Here is a 25,242-nt window from a genome sequence, read left to right on the forward strand (position 1 = left end):
AGTGCACCACAAGAATGGCTTGAAGCACTTTTAGCAACATGCTAGAGTTGCCTAGGTTGAGATGGCTGCTCTCTAATACAGCAGTAGTTTATAAAAGGTATTTCCATCTGGGCTAGATTGCATCACCCATCCTCATGCTGAGCATACCTTATTCAACAATTAGTTCCACTGACTGCAGCTCAACGTGAATAAAAACAATGGAATCCGTCCCTCTCAGTATTAAAATACAGCTCACTAAGTGTGAACAGAGCAAAGCTACTAACTCTGTTACAAACTAGTGCCATATAAAACCACTTCAGATACTACCAGTAATGTTTGGCCTACTTCTACAACAGTCTTCTCCTTTAAGAGCTGATGACCTTCTGCAGTGTAGGTACAGCCTCCTCCACTGTTTCCAGCACTTAAGACTGTATTTTACCTTAAATGAATTCCAACATAACAAAGAACCCAGCATCTGAATTTTTCAAAGCAAGACTTACTAGCCTCCTCTTTTCCCTGAAATATGGCCATGTCTGTTTCTCAGAGACTCTTCTCATATTCATATTCCTAGCCAAATATATCTACACGTTCTCAGATTTTAGGTCTTTTTCTCTCCCTTTTCCAAAACACGTTCTGGGGCCTCTGCCTGAAGAGACAATTCTGTTAATTTTAGATAAACACGCGATCAGCTATTTTCCCAGTGTCTATGCTCTGAGAAAGAGAAATCAATCAGTTACTGTAGATAACAAGCTCTTCTTGTCCACCACATGCTGCTTCTGCTGAGAGGGCACATATGCGAATATGATCTCAAACTTTGTTAACAATACCTGTCTACTGTGTATAGGATGAGTCTGTCCGTGCTTCTCAGCATAGGAAGTATCATCTGCCTCTGCCTTCCCAGCTTCCTCTTCAATCACACCCTGAAAAAAGGGAGATGAAGGATGAATGTGGAACGGATATAAGGGCAACAACACCTACAGAAACTTTACAAATTCTCTGCTGAATCCTTGTTCATACACACACTTTGTTTCTGTACTTCCAAAGGCATGCCCAAACCATCCAAACACAATCTGGGGCAGCTCCCAATAGCTATAGCAGCACCAGTACCCTAAATACAGCATCCAAACTGGAAGCTCTGGAGAGACCTAATGTTTTCTGAAATTATGAGTTTCAGCCACAGAGGCTTCCAAACAGGTATTAACAATGGCATACCTGTAAATGTTTGCCGTAAGCACTACCTGTGGTTGCACAGAAAGAGCCCCTGCTGCTGCCTGCTCTCAGAGTGAGGAATCCTCTCCACTGTGTGAAGTGCTCAGGCTTGGACAATAGGCCCAAGCCAGAGTTGACCTATAGATGAATCCTGTATATTTTATAACTGATAACCATTGTGCTAACAGGTATTATACTAAGTTATAACAAACCACCTAGTCTGATGTAAAAGGTGGAAGTGTTGAAGCCTGAGCAACAGGCCCTGAACCAAAACTGTTAACTCAGTACGTAATCATTAATGAAATATGCATGGAGGATGTAGCTATGATGAATGTATCTTTCCCTTCCTTTGTATATCAATAGAGTAACAGAGTCATGGAGGCAGATGCCTGTCCTCGAGGCCTGATGTGAGACCTTGCGCATAATCTGATCAGATAAGCAGAGAAATTCCCTTAGTTTCTCCCTTGAGCCCTGGCCAGGCTCTGGGGGGAACCTAATGTGAACTTTAAACCAGATATTTCCGCTTAAAACAAAGGTGCCAGCTATTCTGGCTTGCTGATTTTTAGCACATAAGGCTGGACCCGCTCACAGCGACTTTGGAAGCCTCACCTACGGGTGGACGCACCGCGTAGGATTTCCCACTTGCCAGGACAGGCTCAACAAATCCTCGCTGTAACCGGGGCTCCCCAGCGACTGCGGGTCTGGATGATGGTAACGTATGCAAGTGGTGATGGATCTTTTTTAAGCACTATTTTTTCTCTCATGTAGTAATAATTTGATGCATTACCCTGTATTTTCCTACTTGTTTAAGTGCACTATTCTGTCTTTTCTTACTGTATGTTTTCTGTATTATTCTGTTATATTGTTATTTCTAGTAAAATACGCCTGCTCTTTTCACTCTGGTGTCTGAGTTTGATATCCCTGATCAGCAAAACACTGTGGCCACACAAAACTGAGAAGAGCACCTCAGGATTTGCTCTTTGCAAAGACTTTTTTTTCAGGCCCCACCTTACGAGGCAACATATTTCTGGACAAACCCATCTTTGGGAATAATACTGGAAAAGTGAACATTAGTTCTGGTGGCAGCAGCAGGGAAGGAGTCCTCAAGGGCACTTTCACTGGAAGATCACTCTGAGTGGAATTCACCGTCTGGTCATGGCCTTCTCCTGACTTTTTCACCTGGCTTTAGGTGAATTCATGCACTTAAGCGCATTCATGGGCAATTACTAGCAGTCTCCTTGTATTGCTTGGCCAAGTCCCACCATTTGTTACCAGTTTGCCCAGGATAAACACTATATGCACAAGTCCCAGAGTGCCTTTTCCTAGGGTCATATATGACCTAGAAACACACAATGGCAGAATACACTACAACACTGGCTAAATATTAGGTAAAACTACCTTTTCCACAAATGAAACCAATGATCTGGAGAGAGTTTAAGTGTCTTGAGTGGTTCACACAGCCAGCACCATGCCTTGATATTCCAATTTATGTGTTCAGTTGTTACAACATACAACTATATCTCATTAATACTTATTATGCATTATCGTATACCTAGCACTATTTTCAATACAAATTATTTTTACTTTTTAGCTGTTCAATAATGATTTTTAAAAAAATGTATTCATTCCTTCTGGATCAAAGAACCTCTGTAATAACAGTGAAGTACTTCCACAAGATTGCTGCTCTGTCCCTCAGAAACAGCTGGGAGATACACTTCTAAATGCATAAGGGTGGTCAATAGCTGATCTCCTTGGGACATATCACTTTTCAGCACTAGATACAGTGAAAGAACAAACTTGTACAGAGTCCAAAAGACATACTTCTTTCTTTACATAAAAATTTTATCTTTTGAGTATAATGACAGAATGTGCCTAAGAGTTCTTACATTTGTCTGTACTCAGACATTTAAATAAATAGAAAATGTGGGCTACAGATTAGGAATTTTTGCAAAAACCAAATCATACAGCAAAAGAATCCACCATCACAGCAGCCCCTCTGAGAAGTCATAGGCACAGGGACTGGGGACTAGATGATTTTTAGCTTATCAGATTCTCTCAGTCAGCCCTCTGCCCCACTGAAAACAGAGCTTTGCCTTTGATTTTGAGTGAGATGAAATTTCACCAATATTTATAACTGCAGAATGGAGATTAATTTTAGCTCATGGTACATTAAAAATACCCATAACTATTTTAATCATGAAGTCAATGAAATCACACAGTTGAATTGCTGAAGTGCTTCCGTATCAGAAAAAGAACTGAATTTCTCATCTCAGATGATATTCCAAAAACAGAGTAAAAACTCTAGCACCCTTGAGAGATATTACCAAAACCCATCCCATTTCTCCAAGGTCCAAACTCTGGCACTGCTAGTTACCTGAAACAACAAATTCTTATTGCACAAGCACTCCAGTTGCAGTGCAACTACATGTGCAGTAAAACGCTACTTCACAAAGTGAAGTCAATCTCCTCACAGATTTCAGAATAAAGGTAAACAGAGGCTCGAGTTGAAAGAGGAACCTGAAATGCACATACATCCTGACTCAAGTGAAAAGCATCATTTGCTGAAGGGATAGCTGACCATAACTTGGGCCTCAGCTCTCCTCCGGTACGTCATTACTGAACCGTTACCGCATGGCTTTATTGGAGGAATCAAATACTTCCTGTGATAAATACGGTGGCAACTTGCTCAGGCGCTAGCTGGGTGTCTCAGCCCCTCCAGACCTCACCCTCCCACACAACTTCTTTTTGCTCGGAGGTCAAATAGTTTCAATAACTGCGCTTGAGTCTTGCTGAACATCTTCCATCCTCGATGTGTATCTCTGAACTGTACCTGGGTCCGACGTGGGCAGGGACACTGAGAAACAGGCTAACACGCTTCAAGGGGCCGCGCACACGTCCGCTTTTCCTGCTGGGAAGTTTTTTACCCCAGGAGGAGAGAGCGAGCAGAGCGCCTTGGCCGTCCTGGGCGGGCCCGCTCCCTCCCTCACCTCCCCGTGCCGGTGAGCCGGCGGCCCCTCGCCCCCGCGGGAGCCGTGCCCCGATACCTGCCCCGGCGCGGCGGCGGCGGAGGGGACCCCCGGGCCAGGGCGGCCCATGGCGGCGGAGCGCGGCGGGCCGCCATCCCCCCCTAGAGGCGGCCATGTCCCGCCGCCGCCTCCCGCCGCCGCCTCCCGCCGAGCGCAGCGCCACCACGCGGCCGCCATCTTGAGCGCGGCCGCCCCGCCGGCTCCCCGCGGGCACGACCGTCCCGTCCCGCCTCTCCCCTCGCACCCACGGCCCCGGCCCTCCGCCGTGTCCCTGGGCCATGCGCGGCCGGGCCCCGGCCCCGGCGCCGAGGTGCCGCCCTGAGGTGCCGCCCGCACCGCCCGCCCTCGCGAACGCCGCCGGAGTAGTTACCCTGTGGCCGCGATGCCGCATGGCCGCGGCCGGCGCGGAGAAACCTGTCCCGGGGCTGGGGGGCTCTTCCCTGGGAGAAACCAGCGGAGCCGGTGCCGCTGCCCTGCCGCCAAGTGCGCCCCGCCGCCGGCCCCCGGCCGGGACGCTCTGGGAAACGCGCCGCACAAGGCGGCGAGCCGCCGGGAGCAGCCGAGCGGGCGAAGCGGGGAGCACCGCTGTCCCCCGGGCAGGCGGCCGGCAGGCATCGGGGAGCCTCGCTTGCCCTGACTGGCTGGGCAGGGTGGGCTGCTTAAAGCAAAAAATAAAAAATAAAAAGATTCAGCCGAGCGCCGGCAGCGGCTGGCGTTAGCTCTGCAACCGCCCGGGCGCCCGCCACAGCGCCCCGACGGCGCCCCGCGCCCGCGGGACACCGCGCCCCGCCGCCCCCCCGCCGCTGCTCCGGGGGCTCGGGCGGCCGCGGCCCCCTCCCCGCCCCGCCGCGCCCCGCCCCGTCCCGACCCGCCGCGCCGGGAGAGGGGGGGGGCTCCGGCATAAATACGGCCTCGAGTGGCGCTCCCGGACCGGCGCGGCTGGGACGGGGGTCGGCGGCGGCAGCAGCCAGCTCTGGCGGCCTCGCCTGGGAGAGGGTGTGAGGGCCTCCGCTCCGCGCACCCGCCGGGCCGGGGGCTGCCGCTGCACAGCCCGAGCGAAGCCCCCTCTCTTGCGATCCCCTCGCTCACCCCCTCTGGCCCAGCCACCGTCTCCTCCGCCGCCCCCATGGACTTACTGGGCCCCATGGAGATGACGGAGGGCTCCCTCTGCTCCTTCGCAGCCGCTGATGACTTCTACGATGACCCATGCTTCAACACGTCGGACATGCACTTCTTCGAGGACCTGGACCCCCGGCTGGTGCATGTCGGGGGCCTGCTGAAGCCCGAGGAGCACCCGCACCACCACGGGCACCACCACGGGCACCCGCACGAGGAGGAGCACGTCCGCGCGCCCAGCGGGCACCACCAGGCCGGCCGCTGCCTGCTGTGGGCCTGCAAGGCTTGCAAGAGGAAGACCACCAACGCCGACCGCCGTAAAGCTGCCACCATGAGGGAGCGGCGGCGGCTCAGCAAGGTCAACGAGGCCTTTGAGACCCTCAAGCGCTGCACTTCCACCAACCCCAACCAGCGCCTGCCCAAGGTGGAGATCCTGCGCAACGCCATCCGCTACATCGAGAGCCTGCAGGCGCTGCTGCGGGAGCAGGAGGACGCTTACTACCCGGTGCTGGAGCACTACAGCGGGGAATCGGACGCCTCCAGCCCTCGCTCCAACTGCTCCGATGGCATGGTGAGTGCCCCAGGGAGGACACCCTGCCGCCGAGGTGCCCCTGTCGGTCCAGACCTGTGCAGGGCGAGTTGCCTCCTCTTGGCCTTCCTATAGCAGCTGCTTTTTGTAGCTCCCCAGGCAGAAGACAAAGTCCCTTGAACTCCAGCAGCAAAGGGAGGTGGGGTCCCCACATGCCAAGATCTCTGTGAAAGAAGAAAAATCTCTTGCACACTTCTTTCCCTGGGATGAAAAGTTAGGCAGGTCCCCCTGTGTCCTGGGGGAGCCAAGGGGTTGCTGCTGGGGGGCACTTTGGGAAGCTGCCTGGGATGGGTACCTGGACTCAGGTGAGCTCTGAGCCCTGCCTGTGCTCCCGTAGCTCCTGGGGCATCTCCATTTCCACCTTCTGCTGTATCATTACCTTTGAATCCTCTGAGAACAGCAGAGAGGAAGGTCCCCCTTGGTCATGGTAGTTAGAGGGGAACTGGTAAGAGTCTGGGGTTTGTTTTCTGCCATTCATCACGATAACAGAAGGAGGGTCTAAGCAACAGGAGCTGTTTTTCTTGGCCCTTAAGAAAAAGGTTCTCCATTTCTCCTTGCACTTCATCCCCTCTGTAGACATTTACCAGCAATAGGAAGGAGACCCCAGGCTTTCAGTCCTGTATGTTGTGGGGAGGGGAGAAGAAGGGTGGGTGCCAGAGAGGGTATCTCTCACCGGGACTATAGGCTCAGACTCTGGTCTGACTCTGGGCTGGGGGACGTGGTGACTGGAGTGCCGGACAGCGTTCTGGGATGGGATCTTGACAGTACTTTAAGACCTGAATTTTTTTCTGTGCTGTGGTAGGGATAATCATTACTGAGTTGAATATCTGCGATTATGAGGTAGTTGGCAGATTGGAGAGAAGATTTACACAAATTATCCCTCCTCAGAATACAGCCTTTTTCTTTTGTCAGAAAGAGTAATTTCATTGTGGATTAAAGTATTTGAAAGAAATATATTGGTCAATGTTTTTGTGCTTTTTCTGGACAAAGTGGAAATGGGAAGAGAAACTAAAGGAAATAACAAGGGATAAAGGTAGACTAGAGGCTTTTAAAGAGGAACTTATGTTTGGAAAAACCTTCAAAAATTAAACCAAAAAAACTCATTACCTTGTTGGTCTCCCTGTTGTAAATTGAAGGTACATGTAGGGCAGTTTCTGATCAGAACGCTGGAACACCTCATCTCATTTGTAAAGATACAGCATTCGATACAACAACAATGGTAATTTTCCTTTGGAACAGCTGTGCCGCATAAAATATTCTGGGGTGAATCCCCTTCTGGCCAAGTTAAGTTCTGCCTCACTCAAAGAAACTACAACTTGATGGCATTTCAGCCAGGACTGGAACGATGGCACAGACTAGGGACTGAAATATGAAATTGGATGGTTACTGGGATTTCAGTAAATGCTGTCCCCAACCAGTGACCTCACTCAGATTGCTCTCCTTTCCAGATGGAGTACAGCGGGCCTCCTTGCAGCTCTCGCAGAAGAAACAGCTACGACAGCAGCTACTACACAGAATCACCGAATGGTGAGTATGTGCCGTAACAGCCGTGTGAAACGCGGAGACAGGGGCAGTCAATGCAGCAAACTTCCCCGTGCCTTCTCTGTCCCCAGTTGTTTAGCTGAGCCCAGCTGGGCTGAAAGAGGAACCCGCCTTTTCAGCCAGCGAGCTGAATTGATGCTAGTAGAAACACTGGATGTCCTCTAGATGTACTTGCAAATATGGGGATATGTTAGAACTGCATTTCCTATTTTGCAGATATGACATCTGGATCAAAATATTTTCCTCTCTTCAAATAATTTTCAGTGTTTAACCATGTTTTGCATGAATACTTTTCTAACTCTATCATTGATCCAAACTGGAGAAATTGTTGGTTTATTTCAAATCTTCCCTTCCCTTCTATGAACTGAAGTGAAGCTCTGGATCCACAGCCCTGCCCCAGAAGTAGCATACTTGGGTTGGGTGTCTCTTCAAATTACAGTCTCTGTTTTCTGATAATTGGCATCCTTCACCAGTACTCATTTCCTCTGAATTTTTACATGCTCACAGATGCATACTGTCAGCCACTCACTGGGGTTTTATGAAAGAACCACATCCTGTGATGTCAAGTACCCATTGGATAAACCAAGCACCTTTTTGTCTGTTTTTTAGATCCAAAGCTTGGGAAGAGTTCTGTTGTTTCCAGCCTTGATTGCCTCTCAAGCATTGTAGAGAGGATTTCCACAGATAACTCCACATGTCCTATATTGCCTCCAGTGGAAACTGTTGCTGAAGGGAGTCCCTGTTCCCCCCCAGAAGGAGCGAGTCTGAACGATAGCGGAGCCCAAATTCCTTCCCCCACCAACTGCACCCCACTTCCCCAGGATAACAGCAGCAGCAGCAGCAACCCTATCTACCAAGTGCTATAAGGGCAGGTCCAGCTGGACTGCACTGAAAACAAATTGCTCTGTTCAGCCATGCTCCAAGACCTGCCTTCTGAGACTGAAAAGACTTCTCAAGACTTGTTCCAGTTTTAAAATATCACTCAAAATTCCTTCAAATATATAAATTTTCAAACCTGTATTACTTCAAAATACACCTAGTTATTTATTGGTTGTTAAACTAAAGTTATTTAATATGTCTAGAGATAAAATTGTATACCATGAAATGGCCAATGTTTAATCCTGGGCTTGGGGGAATAGGAACCTGGCTCTTTGAATGTGGAGGAGAATAGAAATCTACAACAGTAGTGGCATGACAGATCCTTCCTATTACTCCTGTTCTGGCCAAAATAAGGTTGTGGACCATTTTTTATAAAACTTTTTGTATAATTGTAAATAAGAGTTGCTTTGCAAAAAAAAGTAAAAAGGAGGAAAAGAAAGAAAAAAAAAAAGAAAAGCAAAAATTAAACACAAAATGGAAAAAAAAAATTAAAATATTTAATATTGCTTGGTTTGTTGTGTCAAACTTTATATATTTATACGATGTGGTTGCCAAGAATGTTTTCAACAGTATTCTAAATAAAGACCCTTATTTATAAAATCTGTGGCATTATCTTGACTTTCATTAGGGCTTCTAGAATTACTAGTACATTTAGAAGGGGGATTAAGATCACTGCCTTGGCAGGAAGAAGATACAGGCTCTGATTCAGCAAAGAAATCAAGAACATGCTTCAGTTGCACTACTTTCAACTACTTCACATAAATATATTGCTGAAAAGGGATCTACTTCCTTCATATTGTATCTTGGTGATTTCTAAACCAAGTCTTGCACATCAGAGGTCATTACTGAAGAGATCTGTAAGGTAAATAAGCATGTTTCTCTTTCTCCCACCAAAGCTTACAATTACATTATAGGACTTGATCTTACAAAGATGTGTTAGAACTAGGAATCACAATAAATTAGACTCTCCAAATTCCCATACAGCTACCCTGACTTAGTCATACAACAGTGTCTTGTCTACAAGACCAGGTATTAATTCTTGGACAAATGTTCAGATTTTTCATTCAAGTTCTAATTTTCAAGTGTTTGTACTATGTTCATATATTCTCAGGTATTAGAAAAGAATTGAAAAGGATTTTTTGTCATAAAGATCAATGTATAGATCACAGTTTTTCTCAAGTTCAGGTTGGAATTTAGGCCAAAGATAGCAGTTTTAATTTGGATTTGAACTTTAGGCATCTCTGGCAGGACTACTCCAGGGATTTACTTCTTGTTTAGAGCCTCTCTAAAAATAACCAGTGAACTATGTTTCATTCAGTATATGTGTGTAACCTTGCAAGCTTGCCACAAGACTGAAAAATGTTAAGCCCCGAGCAGGCTGTCATTGGTAAGTAACCATCAGGGCATTTCTGTACATTTGGACAAGAATAACCAGCAGCTACAGCCAATGTGAAACAACCCATTTCTTGTCATATCCCTTAGATTTATGGATTTTGTTTAAACATCACAGTAAAGAAAAACCACACCAGGAACCAACCCAGATACCATCATCAGCTCTAAATACTTTGATGACAGATCAGTCATATTCTCTTAGATGACTATTAAAGAGAGAATTTGCACAGCTCTTACCTCTTAAGCAGGAAAAAGAAAGAGGGAATGGATCATTCCAGGGGAATGTCTCCTGCTCCTTTAGTCATGGGGGCCTTGAAGATCAATGCTCCATGGAGAGGAGAGGAGTGAGCGGCCTTGTGTCCAGCAGGACAGTGCATTTGCTTCCCCATCCTCCTGGGGCAGAGGCGTGCTCTAAGCTTTCTGTCTTACCTGAAGCCAGGGGGCAGGGAGGGTAGCAGCCACAGGGATCCCTCCTCATCCATGTGCTTGTGACCATGGTGGATGATAAATCAGCATCGAGGCACAGGACCACTCTGCAGAGCAGGCCAGGCTCCCGCCGATCCGAGGGGACTTTGATGAAGGTATTGAGGGGCCAGTCCTGCCTCAGAGCCCAACTTTGTAAAGGTCGTCCATTAGTTTCACTGTGGGCAGAAAAAAGTCCAGCCCATAAAGGTTGAGTTTACCCCTTCCATTTTTCCATTAAAAATAAAAAATAAATGAACTTCAGAATGTGCTAATTCATAATAGCATGAATCAGGAAGGTCTCTACTAAGGTCTGAAAAATGCCCCAGGTTAGTTTGAAGCCAATATCTCTAATTCAGAAAAACTAAAGAGAGACAGTTAGAGCCTCACAAATGAATGCCTTGCACATCAACAATAAAATTTTCATTGCCTCCAGCAAACACTCGATCGGGCCCACAATGCAAAAGATCGAAAGATACTTTTGTGAAATACTATAGACCTTGCCATCCCCATTCTCTGAGGCTGGTAAAACTATCAGTTTTACTGTCACGTGAATGGCAACCAAGAAATATTTTGCCAGCTCAGGAACTACAGCAACTCTATACATACTGGCAGCACAAAGTTCATGCCTGCCTCACTACCACACAACTTGTGGGACACAATAGGGTGTACCTGGCTGTACAGCTGGCACGGCAGAGTGGACACGGGGCGCTTGTGCTCAACAATGTACATGCAGTTCCATGTGGAGTCATGTATATTACATTTCACTGATTTATTTTAGCAACCCAAGTTTCCACATACTGATGTTAATGTTACAACAGAGAACAAGCATTTAGCACATCCCAAAATAGATGGATGAATGAAGAAGAAAAAATTATTCACAGATTTCCTATGCAGAGTCCATCTTTTTCCCATTGATGTCAGCGAGAAAAGTCCACTGGAGTAAGGCCAAAGGGCATCAAATGCCGACAAATACACATTTAGGTTACAGCTATATTAATTTTTTAATTTAAATAAGGAAAATGTGTTCCTGCACAATTTCTTCCGATTTCTAAGGTAATATATTTAAAACAAATGCCTGAAGTTACTCTACTCCGCTGTGCATCAAGAGAACGGCATGTTACTGATAGAAGTATATCCCAGCCTATGTGCAAGTATTTCAAAGCTGGAAATACTTGGATTCAGAGCTTTAGTTTAGTTCAGACAGTGGCAGGGAACATAAGCAAACCTGAGGAGCAGATACAAGACTGATCCAACATTTACAAACTTTGGGTCTTAAACTGGGCTCCTGAAGGTGTGTTTAGGCATTTAGGGCTGATCCTACAACAAGACCAGCTGCAGTCTAGCTTGGTCTACACGGAAACACTCCAGCCCAGGCTACAAACACACCAATAGCCTGAAATCATCGGTTTATACCACACAGGTTCCCGTTCAATATTCTGCAGGACGGGGCACCTAAAGAAACACCCTCTGATTTAAAAAGATCTGAATCCTGCAGATTGCACTGACATGCAGAGCCTGGGAGAAACTGGGGGTGACTGCAAACCAGACTGTCCCTTTCCCTGAGCTGTCTTGGCGGGACAGCACAGAGCCTGCCTGAACATGGGTTTGGAGCTTTTCACTAGAGGTATTAGAATTGTCTGATGTTTCCTGTGGAATGCTACCTCCAAAGGGAAAGTCCTACAGCTACAAACAATAAAAGGAAAGTAGCTGTCTTTGAACATAAAGGTAAGTGTATATCTTAGGAATGTTTGATTTGATTTGGTAATTTAAGAAAGCCCTACTGGGGCTGCATGACAAAACCAATATTATTGCTTTATCTTATTCAGACTATTGCTATGGAAAAAGTAAAGAGGAATAAATTTATGCCTCCCTTATATATGCTAAGTGCTTTGATTTTAAATTTCATCAGGTCATTTGCAAATATGAGAATGAGGAGGATCCTTTTTCTACTTTCAATATTTCACAACAAAGAAGTGCAATAAAGTTGCTGTTTTTTAAAAATAATGTTATACACCATTTCCCACATTATCACTGAAGATGCTACAGAAATTTTTCACATACTGAAAATTCAATTTTAGGTAAAAGAAATATATGAACTATTCCTAGTATATTTTTTCCTTTTAAAATATTTTATCATCTGTATCAAAAAATATTAAAGAAATATTAAGTTGGCCATGGCTTTGCACCAGATTCTGCTCTCTTAAAATGACTTGTCATTTTAAACACAAGATAAAGACCTTACAAACCCCCACTGAATGTTGAAGGAAAAACAGTTTTCATTTTACAGCTTGTATTTTGAACAGATATTTGAAAGAGTCAAACTGTACAAAGGGCAAAATCAGCTCATTTTACTCATAAAAATGGAATTATCATCTTCAGAAGAACTACATTTAAAAGTGAACAGACAAGCAAATGTTTGTACCTCATACCACCCAAACGTTAATGAGAAGAAATACTTCCCTTCGTTTAAAAAAAATTATTATTTTGTTCCTTGAAATCAGTGTCAAAACTTACAACTTCTGTAGGAATAGCTTCAAACTACTGCACGTAATACTGTCTGGGACAGTGTTGACGTAGCGGTGCAGAGCTCTGATGAACTGCCTGCTGTGCCCCTTTGCTTGTGCTCTGCTCACTGACCCATTTCTAGCACAACGCCTTCGGATATGCCAGACATGAACACAGCCACACTGAACAAGCTGGCAGGTTTTACTGCCCACCTGATCTTGAATATACAAACCAGAAACTATCCCCATAATAATGCTGAAAGTCTACAACATTTCCAAAATGTGTGGCTGACACAGAGCCTGTGATAGCAGGAGATGGTATGAAGGTCATTTTGCATAACTTGCATACAGCAATCTTGGCTTCACTAACAGTAGGTAACATGGTCTTTGTACACTCAGAGTGCAAATCTTTGACAACACAATCTGCATTCAGTGTGTGTGAGAGAGTGTAGGATTGAGACAATAGGCCCACACACCAACCGTCCCAGAGATCGTGTTGTGAGGCATACCCGAGTACATCATTAAGCACTATTTACGAATGCTTCTCAGCTCACCCTCCCTCAGCCTTTCAAATCACCCCTTTTCCAGTAAAACTGTTGAACAGTCATGACTTTTTCTCCTTGATCTATGCAGCATGCTCCCTTCTCAAAAGGTTTGTTGCACAACTGGGAATGTCATTAAGTGGAGACCAATGGCTCTCCTTTCAATATTTGAGATATCAGCGCTAATGGGGGAGAGAACAGTCCCTAGTGTAATACAGAAGGGCCTCCAGATAGTCCTTTCCCACCCAGGTCCCACCAAGAAGTAGAAACATGCCTGGCATAAAGCTACCTGGGCCAGTAGAAGGAACCCAGAAATTTCCCTGTAGACCCAGAAATCTACCTTGCGCATACACACACACTTCCAAATAAAGACCTCAACATTTTAAGTTTAATAGTGAAAACTGACCCATTCTTTAACCACAGGGTGATGGAAAATGTTAGGGTGTTCCCAATAATACAGTCAGCACGGCATTGAACTCACATTTTCTTTCTAAAACGTCCGTAACTTTTATCTTCTACATGCATCTTAGCAGCATCAAATGTGTTACTTTATGGAAGACTTGATGAATAACCCCACATTCATCAATAGGGAGGCTAATACTGCATATGAAATGAAGCTTTCGACTATTTATAAAAAAAAGTATTAAAAAGTCTGACAAACAATAACCCACTTAATCAGAAGACTGAGGGAGGTTGTGATCATGGTCGGGGTGTTGTTGGTTTTTTGCTTGGACTCAGATTCACTCAGAGGTCTGTGTCTCAGCACAGTCACCTAGTGTTGTATGTCCATGGCTGGAAAAGGGGGTCTCCCAATCTCAAGGGACCAGATCTGGAGATGCTGGATAAAATCCTAGAACTGTTGAAACCCTCTGAAATACAGTCCTCCCTAACCCACCTGAACTGACCTTGAGCCCTTTTTTTGGTCCAACAGCAACATCTTCTGGGTAAAATGGAAATTGCATGTCTTTCTGAAATTGTCTCGGTGAATTCAATGTTCTGTTTCCTCATCTTTCTGTAATGGAAAATTTGTTGGTGGGGAAACAGCAAAAATAATCACGGTCTTCAGTCAGCACCTGGAGCTCCATACATTAGGAACGGGAGGAAAAATATGTTGGAAAAGCCAAGCTTTTCCCTACCAGAAAGAGAGAGAAAGAGAGAAATATTGTAGAAATAGTATGTTGTGGGTTTTTTTCAATACTGCACAAATTTCGGGGTACCGTTCTATTTTTCTTTGTTTTAAGTAACAAAGAAAGGCAAAAGGAGGGAAAAAATGGAAGGTCTCTGAAGGCATTGTATGGCCTGTGCTGTGAGCTGTCCTGGGGGAGATAGGTTGCATCCCAGAAGGCAGGTGGGACAGATGCACAGGAACAGGAGATGACATTGGCACCATGATGCAGTTCTCTGATGGCCAAGTCCCTCAGCAGGGCACAAATCATCTCAGCGAGCACAGTAACCCCCACCTAACATGCAGGTGTAGAACAGGACAAGCTGAGAAACAGTCTTGCACACTTGGAAAGACCATTTGAACCCACACAAGGGAAAGGTAAGCAAGCACAGAGGCAACATACTTAAAGATCATCTACCTTATACTTTGTCCATACAACATTCCTTTCTTTCACATTGATGCTTTACTTCTGAATCCTAAAACAAATGCACTTGGCCACCATGATTGAAAGACAAAACCCAGACAACTTGTTTTTTATCTGCAGCTTGGGATTCATGCTTGTGAGGACAGAAGGATCCTCGTGGTTCACTGACAACCCCTGCGTGCAGAACTCTGTGTCTGACTGACTGTCGGGCCAGGCTGGTTTTTTTTCAGTGACAATCCATCGCATTCGGGAGCAAATGTCCTGTGGGACCTGTTCATCCAACTCATGACATTTTCTTACATGTGGTTCTGTTTGAAGTCAGCGGGTTCGACTGTCACTGTGGGACAGACTCCTGCCGTTTGCGAGAATGAGTTTTTTTCAGTTGGTTGTTCACGGAAGAGTCAGTGGGCCTCTTTTGTTACGACAGGTTGCAACGAAAGGTTGCAATACCTTTTTGTTATGAATGTCTTTACCTGGCCTTATGCCACCTGTGGGTGTCCTGAGGCTGGAGCCTAGACAATCCATGTGCCTGTGGTACCAAGAGGCACCTTTGATTGCTATTTGCTGCAGTCTAAGTGGAAACTACATTACCGCAGTCAGTAAGCAACAGGTATGCTTTTTTTCCAGACCACTGGAGGGCAGCATTTCTATGAAAAAGAAGACTTGGACATAATTTCTTTAGTGCATACATGTACTTTTTTCCCCCTAAACTGTTATACTTAACTGTTCCTCAGTCCAGGTACAGAGTATCATTTCACACCAAGACAACTGAAATTAATGAGCTGAATTCCTACCCTTATCGGCAGTTGACACAGTATTGGCACCCTTATCTGCTGAAATTTTCACAGCAAGTCCAAGTTCCTGGCTTGCAAAGATGGACTTCTATGTAGAAAAACACAGACTTTTGAGCCTACATGGCAAGGTATCCCTATGAGTTGCCTAAAGGTGGTTAGGATGAAGACCATCTTAGAGCAAAGCATTCATACAACAGCTTGTAAAGGGAGTCTCATTCTTCAAAAGGGGCACGTAATTCTCCCATTAGATATAATACCAAAGAAATACAAATGTGTGCAGGAGATGAACATGTGTCATACTCTTCGTTTCATTCCTTTTGGGAAGGAAGCACGGTATGTGCTGGCCACACATGCTCTACACTCTCGAAGGCTGTCCTCTACAGAACTAGACACTCAAAGCAGCTTGCAGTTTAAAGCCAGCTGCACAAAATGTAGTCCCAAGCATGCCTTTCAAAAGCTTCACAAATGCCAATTACATTAAATGATATGAAAAAAGGAACAAAGTAATGTGCCTAATTAACAAAGCTAGAGATGGAGCCAGCCATTTGGTTTGAAGTACTTCCAAGAGAGATGTTAAATCCAATGGCCAGGGCAACTCTGAAAGAAATAAATTAACATGCTGGGTTAATATTTCAAGCTCTGTGGGAGTAAACAGTGTGTGTGGTGAGGGGAAGCAAAGGTAAAAATATCACAGGGTGCTATTTTGTTTGTTTGTTTGCCAAGGACACTTTCGTTTTTGCCATTTATTGTTCTTCACGGTATGCTAGAAAATATGCAAGAAGACATAAAGGTATCAGCATTGCATCACTGGATTTCCTAAATTTATCTTTTTCCCACCTGTTAAATCTTAGCTCAAGGTCAAGAGAAACCACCATTTTGAGTGAATGAATTATGGGATAGACACATTCACGAAAAATACATTAGCAGTGTTCTTTTATCTTTACTACTATGAGCAACCACAGCTTAAAGATTCCTCTCACCATAGGACTTCTCTGAGAAATAAGCTCGGGTGGCTTGTTCAGAGAATGCCCTGTACGTGTCTTTTGTTCCACAACAGTTTTTTTCTGGTCCTCGTAGCTAAGAACTGACTGATAGCTGTCTGGTTCTAAATCTCAGATAACTGTCATCGGGTAAGCTCAGGTCATCACAAACTCCCAAGTTCCAGCAAGTACCGTGGCTTGAATCCTGTCCAATACTCACCTGTTGGCAGCTGTTTCCTTCTGCTCCTTCTTGAACGGTTCTGCTCAGTCCCTAGGGAAGAGCAGGAAGATTGTCACGCACTGAACCTGCTTGTTGTGAGCTGGCGGCTCATGTTTTACCTGAATCTGTCATTTCATTTCATCTGCTCTCTGACCTTTTTTTGGAATAAGAATTCTGAGTTCTGCTGTGCATCAGAGGCAAAAAAAAAAAAAATCTGTTCCTCAGATGTGGACGACAAAATGTTACTCCTTTTAAGTACAAGTAATTATTATTTTAAAAAGATACAGAAAAGATTAACCAGATCACTTAATGCTCACAGCTGCCAGGTATGTAGTGATTCCTGCCTGTATGTTTTGCAGCTGAAGCAACGTATCTTTGACATATCTTCACTTTGTGGTGAGTGAAGGCATATGCCCTTCAAGCACTCCATGACTATTACCTGTGGCCTTTTTTTTGTTTGTTTTTCTGGTAAACCACACAATGTACGAAGAGGTAAAAAAAAAAAAAAAACCAAACCAAAACCAAACACCTATTTCCATGTCTTCCATTTTAGACACCAGTGGTTATGTTTCCAGACTTGCAGCTGAACCTTGAGGAACTTTGGTTGGCTGAGCAAATGTCTATGCACATAAGGCTCCTCTATTAATTTGTCCCAGTGCTATTTATGTACTTGTTAACTTGCTATCTAAAGACTAACATTAATTGGCTGGAGTGACTTACAAGGTTTTTATTTTTCTTGACCAAGATAATTAGTTTTATAGTTTCAGCTCTGAAAGTTTTCATTCATATTTTGATATACCATCTCTAGTCTGATTTCCAGCTGGACCAAATCCTCTTCAAAACTCTTGGGCCTTCAAATGAGTGTGGCTGAAAATGCAAACCTTTGCGCATAAACATAATTTTTTTCTTCCAAAGTACCTCAAAGTATACCCCTAAATATAAGAGATGTTCTGCAGATCCTACTCAGTCTTAGCTTAGGAGGGGAGAAATAGTCAATAAGACAATAATACGTAACACAGAAACAAAGCTGAAGAAGAATCCATTAGCAATCCAAATGCAATTATCTGGATTTTGTCCCAACCAGAATTATATATATTTGTGGATATATAGGCAAAAACACCTCCTAAGGGCTGCATAAGCTCAGGAAAACTGACTGTAATTTCATTGACTTCCCACGTCACCTTTTCTGTGGTGCACTGTCCCTTTGAGCATACATCTCTCTGCTTGGATTATGCAGTGGTCAAACTGGGTTACAGAAGCACAGCACCACCGTAGTACTTCTGCATGAAGACTTTCTCATACACTGAAGGGTTCTTAAGGGGTCTGGCATGATAAAGCAAAAAAGAAGCTATAATACTTCTAAGTATTTAGCACAGAATGCAACCTTTTTCTCCGCTTTTTAACAGGCAGGATGCCTGTAAGCTACAGAACAATTTTAAAAGAACGTGTAAAAATGTTTGGGTTTTTCGATTACAGTTTGAAAAATTCCATAGAAATAAGGCCTTTATTAAGGATTTGAGAACTAGGCACACCTTTTCTCTCATCCCTTCATAGGAAAGCCAATAAACATGATATTCTAGACTCTCTTATAGGATAGGAATCCATCCTAGAACCACAGAAAGGTCCAATTTTGCATGAGAATGGAGCATATCTAAAGGAAGATCCGCTTCTGATTTCTTGTTGGCCAACTCTGAATATCTGTGATCTTTCCTCTGCTTCCTCATTATTCCCCAACCCCTACTTCTTCTGGAATAGGAGGCAAGGAGTACAACTGCAAAACCTGGCAGAATCCACAGATGAATCAGACTGAATCAGTAAACAATGACTAAAAGTGCGGTGTCTTAGGAACAAGCGTATCACTGTACTTCTTAAGCTAAACCGTTTAAATATAAACCTGCCGTGAATCTTGTATGTTAGCAGGAATCCCAGCCACGATCTGGAGGGCTGGTACAACCCTTTTGCACCAAGATTCCTACAGAAGGCTTTCCCAGGTCCTGGAAACTCTGGGTAGAGCATCTTTCTGTTCCCAGAAGTGCACAGACCATTCATTATAGTATATCTCAGAAAGGGAAGGCTGAGGACAAGCTAATTAGAGGTGCCATCCTTTTTCACTATTTGCCTTGATCTAACTCTCAACACCTCATTTAACTGAAACAAAAGGCTGCTGTTAATGCTGAGCCACAGGCCGGGTCACACGCCAGGATCAGGAAATCTGCATTCCCAGCAGCTAGCCCAAGATTTGCGACAGAAGGTGGATTTTGCTTTCCATTCACTCACACTTATGTTGTATAAATCCTGGTTATTGACAAAAGAAATGCAGCATATTTCATCCTCAGTGCCAATCATTTAACTACCATCACTGGAACTATTATACTTTATACATCTTCATATGCAGCATACAGAGAATTACTTCAACAGGATTAAACGTATTTCATGGGACTGACTGCATAAATATTTACAAAACTAGAGAACAGCAAAGACATCTCAAAGCTATTGATTCATGTCAAATATTGAGAAGCTGGGTTAATCAAGGGATTTAAGCAATGCTTTGAACCTTTGAGTCAGCATTGTTGAGATTTATTTGAACTACTCTTACCTTTCAACATCCGAAGTTTTACAAACCATTTATAACAGTAAAGATTTACAGGCCATTTTCCCATCTGCTTGTCTGAGAACATATCAGTCACTATTGCAAACTCAGAGTAGGCTGGAGAAGTAATAACAGTTGTGGAAAGTGAATCATTCAACAAAAATAAAGTTCTCAGTGTAAAAAAAAAAAAGGAATGTTCAAATTATTTTGATGTATTTGAGAAATAGTCAGCTGATAGGCGATCATATGTATTGTATAAAATAGACTATACTCGTCAGTCAGAAACAGACCCTAATTTCTTTTTGTGATTAAATGAAAGAGATATACTTGAGGCACTGAGAACTGCATGCCTTGTTCAAGAAAAGACTAGCACCTCCTGTTCTGTATATAGTATATGTGAAATACATATGTCTGTATCTATGTGTTTGTGTCTGTTGCTATGTTCATGCACCTGCAAATTGGCTGAGATTTTAAAAATGTAGTGACAGCATTAGTAGAGTTTTGTTTTCAGAAAAAGCTGACTAGGCCAGTCTCAGAAAGTCAAGGACCTTTTAGGACTCCCCAAAACAAATCACCTAATAAAATAAAGCCAAATCACAAGCCATTTCTGAAACTCGTTGTAGTAATGGTAGGAGTTAAATAGTTCAGATCTATGTGCATTTGTTTACTCTTTTAGAAATGGCGATGTAGAGCCTTCAGGATGACTGCACTCAGCTCATAGTAACACATATTTAGCAACTTCCATAGGCATGGCTTTGTTATGTGTTTACATGAATCTTCCAATCGTATAAGTTGAATTTTCCTTGTCTAACAAGCACCAGCTGCTTGTTTTGTTGGATTATGCCTAGATCAGCACAAAGACAACAGACAAATCTATACCCTTTCTATACTGCACGTTGTAACAAAGTGGCGCATTAGCCAAACTGTATGCTTAATTTCAGTTACTTAAAGTAAATTTTGCTGTGATTTAGCCCCATGATTTCTTGAGGAACAATTATTTCTGTTTGGGGGATCGCCTCACCAAAGACAAATCCTGACACTTCTACTGCAGCCTTGGCTAAAGTCTTTCTAGAAACTCACGCTGTTTCAGATCAATATATGTGCTGCAAGAGAAGCACAGTGCCTGACCCAGTCCAGCTCCATGCTGGATTCAAGCAGGTGCTGGGTGCAAGACAGACAGCTCAACAGTTGTTTGCAGTGCTTACTGGCCAGGGAGAAGCAATCTTCTCTTTCCCTACAGGAAAGACAGTTTGGAAACGTCCCTAGTCCTTTAGCAAGCAGCAGAACACTCCTTCCACCACCTCACCTTGCTCGTGTGCACAATCCCAGTCATCATATTTACTCAGTTCTATCTCCCATGTATTTTCAGCAAAACCAAATGGATTCAGGTGGGCGTTCCTCTTACTTAATGGAGTGAGTAAAGACCAGTGATGATCTCTAACATATCACAATGTTACTTCCATTTTTTTCCAGAGCAACTTGCATCTATCTCACCATTTGATATGCATCTGTTCAACACTGACATTTCTACACCAGCACTCTTTCTGAAGAGCAAAAAGAACCTTCATTCATAATCAAATGTTAGCCCAGAATGAACGGATGGAGAACAAAATGCAACCCAGTAGGCAGAGCATGCATATATTTCTCAACTCACAGCAAAGCCTCACAACAGTTGAAGAACATGGATGAAAATGAAGTACATATTCAAGCAAAACTTAGGTAATTAAGAAAAAAATCTAGCTAGATAAAAGTACAGGAACTAGAACTCAGTCATAACTGCTTCTACTCTTGCTACTCTCATTAAAAGCAGCATGGCTTCTTTGAATCAGGCTCTTCAGACATGCAGCACCTCTATGACTCCCCCAGTCAACAACAAGCACCAACCAACTATTTTCTCCTCCATTCTCATTCTTTCCATGGAAGGCTTTCATCCAAATATTGACAGTTCAAAGGGGTAAATCTAACCTTTCAGAAAAGTAATATCATCTATGGAATGGCAGTTTGTTTTTAAATGATTTTCAAGGACAAAGTGAGTACAGCGCATCACAGCTTTCCATTTGAAGACCTCAAACCAAATGATTTACAAGGATCAATATTAACAGATAGAGCAATTCACAGCATGATGTAATCTAGAACTGGTAAAGAACTGCATTGAAATACTGTTGATTTGTCATGAATTTAATACAAGAGAGCACTGACTGAATTATAGCATTCAAGCATTGCAAAACCAGTGTTCCAGCTCTGGCTGCCTTTCGTTTTGAGATTATAACTCTTACAAATAAATCTCTCCCTCTCAGCTTCCTCCAGCTTTAAAACATTTTGAATGGGCTCTCCAGTTGTACTCACAGTCGCACACTCTGAACATCTCTTTTCCCTCTTTATATTGTTACATTTGCTAGAATTGGTCAACAAGTTTTTCATAACAACCCCTTTCTTTGAATATTAACTGGCTGATGAATTCAGACTTTGGCTTAAATTTCAGAAGTGAGTGCTTTGTTAGCTGTCACCATTGTTGGTATCCTCACTGGGAACATCAGTGAATGCAGAGGCTAAAGAGGTGTGCAGAATGAGATACTCTTGTTCTACTAGTAAAGCACCAAAGCATACAGCAAAGCTTCCCTATGTGCTTTCTGTGCCTATACAACAGTCTGTGATTTTGATCTGTCAATAAAGCATCTCCCATAAGTGGTAAAATATCTTCATACAAAAATAAAAAAAAGGAAAAAAGTTAAAATTTCACTCCAAAGTTATGAGTTACTAAGTTTAGGAATATTAGGGAATATATGCTCAGTCATCTCCCACATTGAGAAGAAAGCTCCTTTGGAGTTATATTAGAAATCACTGCAGTTCTCAGCTAAAGCGGTAAGTGGAGAGCAGCTGGATTAACAAATTAATAGCGTGACAAACTATTTTTTTCTTTCTAGACAGAATTTAGACTTCTGTCTGAAAGACAACCTTATACCTTTCATCGTATATTATTACCCTGGGGATGCTGAAGCATGGGGCAACAAAGGTGATCCCAGGACACCAGATACAGAGGTGAAAGAAGGACTTACTCTTCCTGTGTCGTCAGAACACAGGAGACAGTGGGGTGACCTAACACAAGTGATAAAATTAGTAAGGGGACTCACTCTCTTCTTCTGTTACACAGTAGTTTAAAAACTAGAGCTATGGCTTAAAGCTGTTCTTCCACTGCCACCATTAAAAATGTTGATTTAGAAGAACAGCTAAAGTTATAAGTAGACCAAATGACTTTACCAGGACAGCTCAAAGCGCATTTATACTCTCCTGGGTAGTAGCTGTGCAATTCTGGCCTCTCAGAAGGCTCCCACCAGGGAGGCCTTTAGACAGGTCTTTCTAAACTCTACAGCTTATTTTCTCCATTTGTCAGGTTTTGGTCAGCCCCAGCTCAAGGTAGATGATCATCAAAGTCTCTCACCAGTTGTGAGAATCATCTCAGGAAACAAAATGTAATTCCAAGGCTAATGTCTTTTAATGCATTTTAAGAATTTCTGTTAACATTACCTGCTGCTGCTGCACCAGAATACTTTTCCAAACAGACTGTGAACTATTTGAACAACCCACCAACTCCATGCCTCCCACAGAGGTCTCCCAGCACTATTAAAGTTGGTTTAGTTCTTTTTAGCAAGTAAAACTTAGTAAGATTAATTACTAATTAAACTTAAAATGACAAGAGATACCACAGAAAAACTAGATAATTCCTGGACATATACATCCACCTTCACATTAAGTCCTCCCTGCCTAACTTCACTTTCCAGCGTAGAAAAGACACCCATGAGGACTGGTCTCAGTTCATTGACAGGGGACCTAAACTTTCACTCGTTCATTCATTTTATTCATTCTTTAACTCCACTGAAATCAATAGCGTTATGAGTGACCAAATGCATGATCCTGCTTCTGCAAATGACTGTATTGTCTCTAAGGCAAGTCTAAAGGCATAGAGGAGACACGCAGCTATTCTGAACCCAAAAAGACTGAATGTGGGTATGTTTGACTGTGGCAAATTCATTTGTGTGTTCATCTCACATTCACAAGGGATTGTGGAATCTCATTATAGCCTTGGAAGTCTTTGCAGAAGGAGGAGAGATCCTTCAGCATCCCAGCACCTGAACACTGAGGCTTCTAGTTTGAGATATCAAGTCTGCATAAGCAGTTATTCTGCAGTCAAGAAGAATCTTTAAAGATGTCAAATATAAACCAGATTAAAAAATAGTTAAAATATCATTATTTTTCAGTGGGACTAGGGGGGCAGAAGTGCCACTGTACAGTTTGAGATGAAACAAACTTCCATGGAAATTTTTTGTCCACAAATTAGTTCTTTGAAAATAATTAGGTTTGTTTCATCTATCGTAGTCCAAACATTTCCAATTATGGAAAATTATTTTTTAAAAATAAAACAGAATTTTATATCATTATATGAGAGCCTTAAAGAAAAACTTTGCTGATACACAGCACCTGCTGGACTGACTTAAAATGTTCATTTTGGGTAAATCAGCAACTACCTATCTGGTGGTATCAGCTATCACTAATTAAACAAATGCAAATCATGTTATAATCTACAGTGCAAAGCAAAGTCTTTGTGTCTTAATATGCAGTTATTTTGTGCCACGATCCTTGTTTGATAAAGATATTATTTTCTAACACTTTCCCTCTCAAACTTCAATATAAGCTTCAAATGTGATGTTATCTTTAATTTTCCACATCAAAATAACATATAAACTTCATGTCCCAATTTATATTTCTAAGAGAGCTTCCCATTTCAGCAGCTATCTTGCTCCAGATCTCACAGCTCCCGCTTGCCCATCAATCTCTGATTTGGGGCCCTCTCACGTGTCTTTTGAAATATCCAACTCTCCCGTTTCTACCAAAGCTCCTTTATCGGTTACAGCTTTAGTTTCTTCAAAGGAACCTTGCAGGTCATTTAAGTGTGGCCTCCCCACCTGAGTCCATGAAAACCACCTTTAAACAAGCCTTCTGGTTTCTAACACATACTTTCAGGTGACTCCTAAGGTCCTGTACCACCCTCCTGCAGACACCCAGACAAGAAGGGAAACTGGAGCGACAGAAGCTGAAAGATATCCCTTTTATCCCCACAGTCACCTTAGATCTCAACACTGACATTCCGAAAGAGGAATCACTGATGTGGGGTAAGGTGGCACAGAAGGCAGGAGCTAATGAGCTGGGAAAGAACCTCTACAGTTGTGGATGTGACCAGAAAGACCCACTGGCCGAGGATTCACAGGTCCTTAAACCTCCTTCCTGGGTCACCTGCCTTCCTCAGCCTTCGTAACTCTCAGAACCTCCCCTACGGTGCTTTCCCATTAATCCCCAGATCTATTATTATCAAAAGTAGTGACTTACTATGATTACAAAATAATTGTCACTTGTATTATTTCTGTCAATGAGTCATTATCCTCTTTTCCTTTCTTAATGCCAGGCTTGGGTTCGCAGACCTGCCCTCTTCTCCCTTTGTGCCCTCTGTCTGGCAATCTCAAGGATTTTAGATAGCATTTCTGTGCTTGTGATTCTCAGATTTCTCCCTCTGTCATCAACCTTTCTGCCTCTGTTCAATCCCAATGCTCAAGCGGCTGTCTGGCATCTCTTCCTGCAGATTTTGTCATCAGTTTATGCTAGCTGAAGTGCAGGGTTGCCTTGGTTTAGCCTCAATTTCCCTTTTCTCTCGCTGCTGACAGCAGTAACGTACTCCCCATTTCCACTATCTTCCCTCCCTTTTTCCATGAGTCACACACAAATAACACGCAGCTCCCGGGCCTTCCTTCTACCCCACCCGCTTCAAGACCAATC

General features: G+C 43.4%; 1 protein-coding gene and 1 long non-coding RNA gene across 5 annotated transcripts in view; one reads left to right on the plus strand and one right to left on the minus strand.

Annotated features, from left to right (window-relative positions):
• The window catches only part of LOC141950242 (uncharacterized), a 67,779-nt gene extending 62,827 nt beyond the window's left edge, over positions 1–4,952 (minus strand). For all 4 annotated transcript variants that reach the window (XR_012630965.1, XR_012630964.1, XR_012630967.1 and 1 more), the window contains exons 1-2: positions 4,585–4,952; positions 807–899 (exon numbers count right to left, since the gene is read on the minus strand). This is a non-coding gene — a long non-coding RNA (uncharacterized LOC141950242). The remainder of the gene's footprint in view (positions 1–806; positions 900–4,584) is intronic.
• A 225-nt stretch (positions 4,953–5,177) lies between these two features.
• Positions 5,178–8,940, plus strand: MYOD1 (myogenic differentiation 1). Its single transcript, XM_074884595.1, has 3 exons — positions 5,178–5,901; positions 7,368–7,446; positions 8,071–8,940. Exons 1-3 carry the CDS (start codon positions 5,341–5,343, stop codon positions 8,325–8,327), a joined length of 897 nt encoding a protein of 298 aa, XP_074740696.1. The 5' UTR covers positions 5,178–5,340; the 3' UTR covers positions 8,328–8,940.
• The last annotated feature ends 16,302 nt before the right edge of the window (positions 8,941–25,242 follow it).

The sequence above is a fragment of the Strix uralensis genome, chromosome 15 (genome assembly GCF_047716275.1).
Source record: "Strix uralensis isolate ZFMK-TIS-50842 chromosome 15, bStrUra1, whole genome shotgun sequence".
Classification (NCBI taxonomy): Eukaryota; Metazoa; Chordata; class Aves; order Strigiformes; family Strigidae; genus Strix; species Strix uralensis.

Coding starts and splice junctions, on each gene's coding strand:
- MYOD1 (XM_074884595.1), top strand. CDS start 5,341: ATGGACTTACTGGGCCCCATGGAGATGACGGAGGGCTCCCTCTGCTCC. Junction 5,902..7,367: donor CCAACTGCTCCGATGGCATG/GTGAGTGCCCCA, acceptor TCTCCTTTCCAG/ATGGAGTACAGCGGGCCTCC. Junction 7,447..8,070: donor CTACACAGAATCACCGAATG/GTGAGTATGTGC, acceptor TCTGTTTTTTAG/ATCCAAAGCTTGGGAAGAGT.